We start from the raw sequence: 12731 nt of genomic DNA, 5'->3' as shown, positions 1-12731 counted from the left end.
AAATTGTTCTAAATGATACAGATGTGCCATGTGTGTGTCTGTGGGGTGTGTGTATGTGTGTGTGTGAGACAGGGAGCCGGGTGAATGGGCACTAGAGAGGGCCAAACAGAACGTCATGGAGAACTTCCTGCTAGTGGGAATTTTGGAGGAGCTGGAGGACGTGCTGCTCCTGCTTGAGAGACTGCTACCTCACTACTTCAGCGATGTGCTGACCATCTACCACAGCCCAGGTACATACCAAGAAAAATCTTTTTAACACTTTCTATGAAGAATGTAATCATAAAAAAAACGAATAATTTTGATTATTTGGTAACATTTGGTAGCAGTTGATTTATTTGGTAACTCATATTGATAATACGTGGCATGTAACATAACTATAACATAAATATCCATGATATTTCAGTACTGTTAGGACTTTAACAAATGACACAATATCAAACTACTTGCATATTTTGTACATAAATGCAGTCAAAGTAAAGAAGAAGAACAGTTAAGGATGTTTTGTGACAAGGAGACGTATGTACCATCTAAACATACACTTACATTTCATGACTGCACATGTATTGTTTACCTGCACAAAAATAGTTCAAAATGCAACAATTCAGACATTTATGATACAACATCGAGAAGTTTTAAAGTTACTATATTGGAGCTTGTTATAGTTATCACACCATCAATAGTAAATAAAATATCACTTCACTACTATATATATACCACAAGTAGTGTATAGTTATAGTTAATTCTATAACTGATTGTACAGTTCACTGTTTTGAGAAATAAATACATGGCCACTAATGTTATCTGGCTACTTTTTGCTATATATGAGATGTTATAATGATACTTACAATCATTTGTTAAGAAGTTAAAAGTACATCATATGGGTGGCTGTGGCTCAGGTGGTAGAGCGGGTTGTCCACTAATCGTAGGGTTGGCGGTTCGATTCCCAGCCCACGTGACGCCACATGCCGAAGTGTCCTTGGGCAAGACACTGAACCCCAAGTTGCTCCCGATGGCAAGTTAGCGCCTTGCATGGCAGCTCTGCTACCACTGGTGTGTGTGAATGGGTGAATGAGACACAGTGTAAAGTGCTTGGGATAAAAGCGCTATATAAGTGCAGACCAGTTACCATTTACATCAATATAATTACTCATGAATACAGGCTTTATAGAAAGTAGGCTTGTACAATGTTGATTTTTTCCCTGCTTTTTGGTGAATGATAAACTATTTCATTCATCTGGAACCATTAAAAGACAGGAACCAATGTTTCCACCACTTCCAGTTTAAGGAGAGCAGGAGAGGGCGTCATAATATGCTGCGTTTGAGTACAGCTTGTAATTAGGAATTTCTAACCTCTGGTTATGAAAAAAGAAATAAAATTCCTCAGTTTGGAATTCCTAGTCAGGAAGGTCTCCCCCATCTCAAGTTCAGGATATGACATCATGTCAGCATGGCTGCTCACACCATCAATAGTAAATAAAATATCACTTCGCTACTATATACCACAAGTAGTGTATAGCTATAGTTAATTCTATAACACTGATTGTACAGTTCACTGTTTTGGGAAATAAATATTCAATTCAATTCAATTCAATTCAATTTTATTTGTATAGCGCTTTTTACAATAGACATTGTCTCAAAGCAGCTTTACAGAAATATCAACACGGTATATAGATATTAAAGGTGCGAATTTATCCCAACTGAGCAAGCCACTGAGTGGCGATGGTGGCAAGGAAAAACTCCCTAAGATGTTTTAAGAGGAAGAAACCTTGAGAGGAACCCGACTCAGAAGGGAACCCATCCTCATCTGGGTAACAACAGATAGTGTGAAAAAGTTAAAAATTGACTTATATGAATTCTGTATGGCCTTAGAAGCAGCCGTAGTCCCAGCAGTCTGGAATTGGAGTACATTAGAGCTCCATCCAGAGGCAGGAAATCCGAAACGGATCAGGCAGGTCCAGAGATCAGAAAAGGATCAGGATCTCTAATATCTCCATAAAATCGTGTGTGGCTCGGCAGAAGGAGAGAGGGAGAGAAAAGATTATTAGGACTGGGAATGCACATAATAGAAAGTCTAGTCAGGGTAGGCTTGAGTAAACAAATACGTTTTAAGCCTAGACTTAAACACTGAGACTGTGTCTGAGTCCCGAACACTAATTGGAAGACTGTTACATAACTGTGGGGCTCTACAAGCGAAAGCTCTTCCCCCTGTTGTAGCCTTCACTATTCTAGGTACCGTCAAATAGCCTGCACCTTTTGATCTAAGTAGGCGTGGTGCGAGACCGTTTAGTGCTTTATAAGTTAATAAAAGTATTTTATAATCAATGTGAGATTTAACTGGGAGCCAATGCAGTGTTGATAAGATTGGGGTGATATGGTCGTATCTTCTGGTTCTAGTTAGGACTCTAGCAGCTGCATTCTGGACTAACTGGAGTTTGTTTATGTTCCTACTGGAACATCCAGACAGTAAGGCATTACAGTAAACTAATCTAGAGGTGAGGAATGCATGAACTAGTATTTCTGCATCATGTAGTGACATTATATTTCTTATCTTAGCAATATTTCTGAGATGAAAGAAGGCTATCCTAGTAATATTATCTACATGAGCATCAAATGATAGGCTGGAGTCAATAATCACTCCAAGGTCTTTAACTGCTGTACATGATGAAATAGAAAGTCCATCCAGAGTAACCATGTGATCAGAAAGCTTATTTCTAGCTACACGTGGTCCTAATACAAGTATTTCTGTTTAATCAGAATTAAGTAAAAGGAAGTTAGTTAACATCCAACGTCTAATGTCATTTACACAATCCTCAACTTTACTAAGCTGCTGTCTGTCCTCTGGCTTCGCTGAAACATACAACTGTGTATGTTCCACTTAACAGTGGAAGCTAATTCCATGCTTATGAATAATTTGACCCAGAGGTAGCATATATAAAGTAAAAAGCAGTGAGCTTAAAACAGAACCCTGTGGAACTCCAAAGGTAACCTCGGCGCGGAGAAGTCTCCATTTACATCTACGAATTGATAACGATCGGTCAGATAAGACCTGAGCCAAGAGAAATACATCACAAACTCATGATCACCAATGTTAGCTGGCTACTTTTTGCTAACAAAACACATTTTCACTGAGGCGTCTATGTATATTAAAAAAATCATAGAACATTTTCACTATCATGCTTGTGCAAATATTGGAAAGTTTAAACCATGAATATGGATAATGGAATACAGTTATGTGTTGATTTTTTACAGGAGAGAAGGAGACTGCTCTTTCAGTTTGAGCGATAACTCACACTAGTGTACTCTGATCCTAAAATCTGGAGCTCCTAGCCAAATATGCAAATGTCGGCAGGTCTGTTAATATAATATAATATAATATACTATAATATCAGAGTAAATGTCACTGGATATCGTGGCAGTAATATCATGTACGGATGATAAAATCGTTATATCTCACAGGCCTTATAAAGTTATTGAGCCGATATCATGCAAGAATGATAACGTCCAATGACAGAATCGCGTGTAACTAAGACATGCTTCTGTTTCTGGCTAACTCCACCATTTGCTTAGTTTTTACATTTGATACTGAATAAACATTCAAAGTAAAATATTTCTGAATTTTATTACAGTACTGACTGTACCAGGAAAATGTACTGTACTTTTTAAAATGAAATCAATATATAAATATTAATATATATTAACTATTAATAAATAAAAGTAAATAAAAGCTATACATCCAAACTGAACCACCAAGTAACACTCCAAATAACAAATAAAAATAGAAACAGCCAAAATTAATCAAAAAACACTTCAAATAACAGAAAAACTTGTCAGTGATAGTTTTTATTTCGCCTCTAGAGGCCGCTCTCGTACTGTATAATGAAAGCGGACCTTTCTCAGCTGCTCCCGCAACGGACGCAACCGGAAAAACTATCCGTGTGGACTTTTGCTGATAATCGGTTATCGATGCCAATTAATTAATTTAAGTATTAAACCCTCAGTAAATACATGTAAATAAATATGAATAGGAGTCCTGGGATAAACAGTCTGTATGGGGACCCAGTCTTTATGATTACAGAAGAAGTTTTAGGTAATTTTTAGCAGTTTTAGGCTAAGTCTACAGCAGCAAGGGTGCGATTTGGGCATTTTGAGGATTGTATTTTGTAATGTATGAGACATCTAGTAAAGTTTTGACAATCTGCTGTGTGTCTGTATCTCACAGCCTTTTGGAAGGTGGGCAACCTAACAGGCACAGTAAAGAAGCACATGCCCACGCTGGAGGCTTTGCAGGTGTTGTACCGCCGCATGAGGTACGAATACGACTTCTACAACTTCGTGCGCGACCAGTTCCACCTGGTCAAGAAGAAAATTGGCCTTAAGTCGACACATACAAGCTCGGTGCGAGAGCTTGACTTTCTGCGGGAGCTCGCCCTACAAACCAACGACCCACTGGACGAGGATGACGAAGATGAGGAGGACGATACTGCTCTGGAAGATGCCAACAACTGGTTGGTGCAGCCTTGAATGTTGGCACAAAGAATCCCAGGATTCAAGTGGAGATAGCATTCCCAAGAGCACTTTGTGTGTGTGTGTGTGTGTGTGTGTGTGTGTGCGTGTGCGTGTGTGCGTGCGTGTTGTGTGCATGTACACATGATCAAGTGATACCCGTATTTTTAACGGGGGCATTATAAATCCACCAGGACAGTTAAAGTGCATGGATGGACCTAATTTAATATATTCAAAAATACAAAACAAAAGACAATGTACAAATGAATTTATCTTTTGTCTTTTTTTAATTAAGAATTATTTTTGCTTTGTTTAAAAAAAAAGGAAAAGAACTCAGAAAAAAGAGTTTTTGTCATTTGTTTATATATCTGGTGTTTAAGATTTGGGGGAGAATAAATGGAAGAATATTTACAATCAGTATCATGGTGGAGGAAATGGACACCCAGAACAGAGCAGAGAGTTCAAAAGTTCTGTGTTTGATTTCAGATAAGATCCACACCATCATTCAAACCAAACAGACTTTACACTGCACATGCAGAGCCCAATGTGTTTTGTTAAGAAACTGTTGCTCTCTGATGGCAGAGCACTACCTAGTATCAGTTTTATGTATGGAGCGCATATACAGTACTCTAAATTTTAGGGAGCACAAGCTGTACCTCAGGAAACTCTTCTTTTAAGTGCCTTTATTACAAATTCCTAATAAATGTTTTAAAAATAATAATAATGGACAAATCATGCCACAATATTGCCATGAGGAGATGTTTTGAAAAAGCCCAAAACTACAATGGACATGATATTTTAAAAAAATTGTTTACCAGGACTGTTAACCATCAGTAAACAGAAATAGCCCAAACTTTGACCACTGATGCCAACTTGGACCAGTGCCTTCTGTACACTCAGGATGTCTGCCATGTGTGAAATGCAAACATGTCATCATTCATTAATATCAACAACCAAATGACATCATATATCATGTATTGTATTAGAAATCGGCCAATCGGAAATGACATATTTGATAGAAAACATGAAAAATAAAACACAAGGTGGTGTAATTATTATTACCATGCCAAAGTCTCACAGACGATCCAATGATCAAAAACGTTTATTTATTAAAAAACAGTGTCATGCTTTTTTTTTTTTAGAATTTACATTTATTATAATTTAATTCTGTGGAATGCCCATAAAACAAGTCCTTTTATCATTTACATGACAAAAGCTAAGAGCAGTCATTCCCATACAAGATTGAAGTTAATAAGACAAAACAAATGCAGCTTGTCTTTTAGCCAAGAACCTGACAAGCGCAATGTCCTGAAGATGGAAAACTTTATAGCTTTACCACAAAGCACTGACACTGGAGACTCCTTACAAAAATGCTAAATATACGCCGCCTCACAGAAAATGTCACCATATATTTTAGGTATTTTTTTTGTGGAGTGTCGGCCATGCAAGTCCCTGTGGAAGCTGTTTAGTTGTTACTACAGAAACGATAAAACCTGTGATTTGCCTTGCAGCACTACTTCCAGAGCTGCTGTTGTAGAAACTGAATCAACAGTGAAATGGCATTTATTCCACAAAAGCCTAATTAGAAGTTGATTAAGGTAAGGTGGAAGTGTATCGGGGCTATTATTTTAATTATTAAGACATTGGACCTCTGATCAGAAGGTTATGAGTTCAAATCCCAGTACCACCATGCTGCCACTGCTGGGCCCTTGAGAAAAGGACCAAACTGCTCAGTTGTATGAATGAGATATATGTAAGTCGCTATGATAAGGACATCTGCCAAATGCCAGAAATGTTCATGTAATAACATTATTTTCATGGTTAACAAAAACTTATTATAAATTTGGTAATGTTATAGAAGCTACAGTGCTGAATATTTGTTCTAAGCTTAATTGTTTAAGCTTCTAGCAATCACTTCATGTCCATTAAAGACAATGTAGTTTGCTATTGAGGCAGTAAAGGCTGTCTGCCGATCACAGACCAGGGAAGGCAGGGCACATAAGGAAATGTGGGTGTATCATGAGTCTATATATAGCTATACCTGACCAAATTTCTGCTAACATTATCCAGCTAGCTGACAAAAGCTAAGTCAGGATTTCTGAGAAGATGATTTTTATATTCATGCATATAATCAGCCAGCTAGATGGCTAACACAAGCTAACTTGACAGGATGTTTCAGAAAAACAGGTTATCATAAAACTACTCGGAAACATTTGTTCAGTCCATATATCGGCTTAAAGACGTTCCTCAAACTTTGCAAAACTTTATCACTTTATAACCTCATGACTCGTTAGTGTGTATCACACAAGCGAGGAGTGTGGAGCAGGAATCTCAAACAACGTCATTTATACAATCATTTTGTATTTCCTAGCTTGAGCATAGCAAATTCATCATTGTGCCTGTTTCTGTTCATAAACAGCTTTATATTTTATGATTAGCTGTTTAGGAAAGGAAATTGCATCATGACAAAATGGCTTGAGAGCAAAATTCTGTTCCTGAAATCTACAGTGATGTTGACTTGATCCATCTGACCTGCAAGGGCTTCACTTGAATACTTAATAAAGTGTTGGAACTGTCCCTTTAAAATGTGATTCGATTGCAGGGGAAGTCGGCAACGCAGCATTGGAACACAGTGTGTAGTGTAGTGCATTTACACGTTACACAAAGAGTGTTTTCTAAAACCAACCCCAAACGTACAAAACGACATTACTTATCACAGAAAAAACATCGTAACATTTTAAAAAGAACTCACCCAACACTTACAGTATGATATTCGATGATCCTAATCCTGCCAATCAGGTATTAATGTGTATGTATTGTATGTAGTATTAAAGTGTATTATGGATTAATTTATTCTACAGTATTAATTGTGTAAATGCATTCTATATACAATTCTCAGGAAAACAGAGTGGAATTCCATTTGACATTGAATAGCTAGCACACTGAGGATTTGTAATCAACATCTGATGCGTTAAAAGACTCAGCAGCTAAATTGACCACTCTTCAAAATGTCAAAATAGTAATGTACATGTATAAAATCTATTTTCTGGCACAGCTTCCAAAATAAAATGTCTTTTTAAGAACTAGTTGATTTAATGGTGACTTTCTTTTCCATGACATAGACCCTCAAGTATTAAGTTATGACTAGGAAGTGTGTATTGCATTTGTTGATTACGGCTGAGAGCTGATCTGTGTTTCAGTATGTTGTTTTTTTTTAAAAGATGCATTGCATTCACTGTTTCCCAAATGATTTGGCTACAGGCTGAATCTTTTTTGGCTGGAGGAATTGAGTCAACATGACTGCAGTCTTCAAATGCAAAGCTTGTGAGGAATGTGCTTTTGGAAATATATATATATATATATATATATATAATTGTAACAGAATAATATTCTGAGGTGATTTAATTTTGAATAGAGCAAAAATGTCAGATGAAGCTACTCAGGCACTATGAAATACATTTTATAATAGTCAAGCAGCCACTTGTGCAATGTCAGCAATACTCACTTCCGTGAGGGGAAGTTGAACACGGAATGAATCACAGATTTCTCCATAGGACTGCACTTGCTTTTAGCAGCAATGACCATGTATCCAGTTGAAGATTCCTTGGAGATATGGCACATTTACCCAAAAGGGCCCAAATTTGGTAGCTTGGCAGTACTAGGATTCAACAGTCCAGAGCCCCAATCACTGAGCCACCAGTGTTCATAAATTTTCACCTGTTTGTGTATATTATCATGCCGACTTTGTCACTGTTCTGTAATTTGTGTCCAATGACGTGCATGACGATTTTGCATCTGGACAGACAGGTAGGTTTAACAACCAGTGTATTGCTTATTGACTTTCATAAACCCAAAGATTTCATTTGATAAAGTATGATACGTTTGTGGACACCTGACTATGCGTGAATATATTCAAGCTACCCTTCAAAATGGCAGATTTCTGTTAGAGTAAATGGTGAGGGCTTGTTGATGAGACTTGATTTAATCTTGGGCATTAATCGAGTCAACGTCTGATGGCGCTGTTGTACAATTTCTTCTGCACTCTGGTCATTTGAGGTAAGTTGTTTTGCAGGAGGTTGAAAAGAGCGTAATTCAAATGACTTTCATAGCAAAACTTGTAACTTTTATTTCATGGTGTGTAAATGGAATAAAAGAAGACATTAAACTTGGTTACAACCGTTGTTTCCCTCATGCCTTGAATGAACTCAAAAAATTCAAACACTGTTGCCTTCTCTCTGCCTGAGCAACTGGGCTCTATTTTAGGCTGTAGACTTAGTGTAACAGAGACAACTCTCTTGCTCACATACATACAGTCACACAAATATACACAGTGTCTTAAGTGTTAGTCCAATTATGGTCTGTGGTTTGCTTTAGCAAGTTTAAATCATGTCTCTGATGGTAGGCGGGCCAGCTCACATTCCTTCTCTGGATCATCTGTCGGTCGTTATGTGGGAATGGACATGGAAGCAGGATTTTTTTTTTAAATTTAATTTAATTTTTTTTTAGATGTATAGTTCAGCCTTCATGTGGTCATCTCTTCCCATTTGTATAGTGTGTGTATAGGATATGAACTTCAAAGGAGCAATATGTCTTTGTTATAACTTGAAATCAAATTATAAATTTGATTCATTTGTATTTTTATTTTTTTTTACAATATATAGTTCTAAAACTACCAGCTTTTCTCAACTGAAAAATGTTATTGTTATTGTTTTGTTTTTTTTTGTTAGCGTGCATCTCAAACACACATAAAGTACGATCAATTTAAAATCTGGTTACTCCCTAAAGTAATAAGGAAAAATTACATCACAAATACTCTGACAGCCAGTATCTGGTTGCAAACTGAAATGATTAGAGTTATATCTATTCCACTACACCTATACAACATCTTGATCAAAACATGACATTCACTGTGTGAGGAAAGCACAATTAGCTAACAAGGTTTTAGACATCTTTGGGCAGTTTGTTTTAGCACTGCATTTGTATAAAGGGCTCCATAGCAAGACAAAAGTAACCAACACATTTCCACATTGTTCTAAGGACATATATTTATAGTTTCTGAAAGCTGTGGTGTCAAATTGTCTTTGGCTGTTCACATTTGAGACACAGCCACGTCTATCTACTGCCACAGCCACGTGATTTTCTATTTGTATATGACAAACTCCAGTTTTTTACTTTTTGATCGCATTATAAAGTTTTTTTCTTGAGCATAGTTTCAGCACAGAGAAATAACCACAGTTTGCTTACATTGCTACTCCCATTACTTGACTGAAATCTTTTTAAGACAATGTAAGAATCATAGAAAATACCAGCATTGTGTACTAAATGTCAGGATCCAGACATCTCTGTGGAACCAATTCAGAATTCATCAAGTGGGACTTTGTGGATTTTATGTGTGCTGATGTTGTTTTCTGGATCTTAGAAGCTTTTAGAAAGTGCTGGCAGGACAGACGTTCTCTCCTCCTCTCTCTCTCACAGAGAATGAAAGTCACTGAAGCTCTCAACTTGTTTTGCACCAACTAAGATGGAAAACATTTACTTTTTTCTCCAAATTTCCATTTAAATCTTTGAGTTGGACTGATTTCTAAATGATGAGTTTGTCCCTGATTATGTCCCGGATAATACAACTATGCAAACGTGGAGACATTTGAGACAAACAATACTGAGCTGTGTGTATGTGTACACAATTTAAAAGCAAGAAAAACTCCATTCCAACAAATGAAACAGAGCTTCATTGCCTTATTGACCTGCATATTTAGTAACGGTCTACTCAGAAAAAAAATCAGATGCTAATATTTATTCATTCATTCATCTTCAGGAACTACATTATCCTGAACCTGGAGACAATTCCAGCAACACAGGGTGCAAACCAAGAGATTTCGACCAGGATGGGATGTCAGTCTATCTCAGAGCACTATGCACACACACTTTCACACACTCATTCACACCTGGGGGCAATTTAGCATAGCCAACCCACCTGCCTGCATGTTTTGGACAGTGGGAGGAAACCAGAGAACCCAGAGGAAACCCATGTGACCACAGGGAGAACACAGATAGCAACTTGAGCTTGAGCTTTGGATTGAACTAGGGGCATTGGAATTATGAGGCAACAACGCTACAGTACCTACTGCACCATGCATTTTAAAGACTATTCCAGATACTTAAGAAAAAATAACTTACCAAATAATGGAATACCTGTGCTGTCATTACAGTGTTATAGTAATTTGAAAATGTGTAGCAGATTTACTGAAAACATTATACACTAATTTGCACAGCCAATGGAAAATCTGTACCTGGTGCACAGATGATGCTGCTACATACATGTACACATTGACCAGTGGTATGCCAACACATTCTGGCCCAAAGCCTTGGTCTCTGCCCTGTCCGTGAACCACACTGAACACTGAGCAGTCTATCTGGTCACAAACAGATCAATTTCTAGTCTGCATGTTGATGTTCCAAATTAGCTGACCCACCTTCTTGAAAATTTGCCAATGCCTTGGCACAGGCTTGCAGTGAGACAGCACATTCATTGTATGATTGCAGCTGCCTAGAGCATAGGCAGCTCTTAGAGACTGGAAGCTGCGCACTTCCAGAGATTCTTTGCCCGCCTCAGTTTATCTTTTGATTTTGTGCCTCCATGGCGGTTGATGTAAAACACCACCATTATGTTGTTGTCTACACTAGCATGTGTAGGACCTTGATATGCTGACCTCAAGTCTCATTTTTCCACCTTCCTACCACTTTCTGCTTTTTCCATACACTCCCAGGCTTTTAATTACTTTTTCTTTTTTAAACCCAAGGGCATGCCTTGACTATAAAAACATACCCTAGACCTCAGGACCTCAGGGCACATGTACATGCACTTGTCAATACTACTGACACTGACAGGTGCTGAGCATTCAGCCAACATTCATTCAGCCAAGTGGTCTGAGGTGCAGCAATCATCAAGGGTGTCCAGTCTTCTCCAAAAAAAGCTGGTATGGCTTCAAGATTTCATTATAACTAAGCAGAAGAACACTTGCCATAAAAACCTTAGCCTTATTGACCCTTTTTAGACTTGATTGGATTGAAGATTGGACACTTGATCTAAAATCAAGGTTGCTGCAATCCCAGCGGCACTGGCATTCTGTCCTTTGCTTATATGAAATTTGATATGATAATTTCGACATTACCTCTGGCATGTAGTCAGGAAGTTAGTATCCATCAGCAGTCACACTTTTATTGCTTCCAGTACATCTGCTATACATGATGACACACCACAGACAGCTCGAAGCTTTCTGATTATGGAGTAACTGTCGTTGGTCTTCAGTTACATGATGAGTGGCAATAATAACTGACCTTCTTGTGATTATTGACTTCAGTCTCAGCTAGGATTTTTTTTTTTTTAAATCTCAACAACATTGCTATAATATACACAAAAAAAAATAATTATTGTGGAAAAGTATTTTTTTCCATAATTGAATTCAAAAAGTGTCATTTTCATCCATCCACCCATCCATCTTCTATACCGCTTATCCTTTTCAGGGTCACGGGGAAACCTGGAGCCTATCCCAGGGAGCATGGGGCACAAGGCGGGGTACACCCTGGACAGGGTGCCAATCCATCACAGGGCACAATCACATACACATTCACACACCAATTCATACACTATGGACACTTTGGACATCCCAATCAGCCTACCATGCATGTCTTTGGACTGGGGGAGGAAACCGGAGTACCCGGAGGAAACCCCCGCAGCACGGGGAGAACATGTAAACTCCACACACACAGAGCAGTGGGGGAATCGAACCCCCGACCCTGGCGGTGTATATTCTAGATTCTTTACTCATAAAGTTCAATATTTAATCTTAATGATTAAGGTTTACAGCTCATGGAAATCAAAAATCCGTTATTTCAAATGAACTTTTCCACAATATTCAAATTTTTTGAGATGCACCTGTAAATGTAAACAGTCAAACCTAATAAAGCCCATTTGAATTGGAGAGGCTACAGGGATTTAAAAAAACATAAACAAAACACCTTTCTACTAAGCATACTACCATACCACAGTAGTATCATCCTAGCTGCGACTACCGCCACTTGATCTGCACTGACATCACACACATTCTCTGTATTAGCAAAGCTATCAGCAAGTCTGCACAACAGCTGTGCAATGAAATAACCTTTCTCTCTCTCTATGCTGGTTTTAGACAGTTCGTGACAACTGTGAAATGTATAGCTGCAGATAT

General features: G+C 37.9%; 1 protein-coding gene across 1 annotated transcript in view; it reads left to right on the top strand.

The window, feature by feature from the left end:
• The window catches only part of usta (uronyl 2-sulfotransferase a), a 98846-nt gene extending 91259 nt beyond the window's left edge, over positions 1–7587 (top strand). Inside the window, exons 7-8 of the mRNA XM_053646358.1 lie at positions 73–230; positions 4220–7587. Coding sequence (XP_053502333.1) covers positions 73–230; positions 4220–4521 — 460 coding nt within the window. The 3' untranslated portion in view covers positions 4522–7587. The remainder of the gene's footprint in view (positions 1–72; positions 231–4219) is intronic.
• Positions 7588–12731: the final 5144 nt, after the last annotated feature.

The sequence above is a fragment of the Ictalurus furcatus genome, chromosome 2 (assembly GCF_023375685.1).
Source record: "Ictalurus furcatus strain D&B chromosome 2, Billie_1.0, whole genome shotgun sequence".
Lineage (NCBI taxonomy): Eukaryota > Metazoa > Chordata > Actinopteri > Siluriformes > Ictaluridae > Ictalurus > Ictalurus furcatus.
The sequence above is the reverse complement of the archived record's forward strand: the minus strand, read 5'-3'. Positions and strand labels throughout refer to the sequence as shown.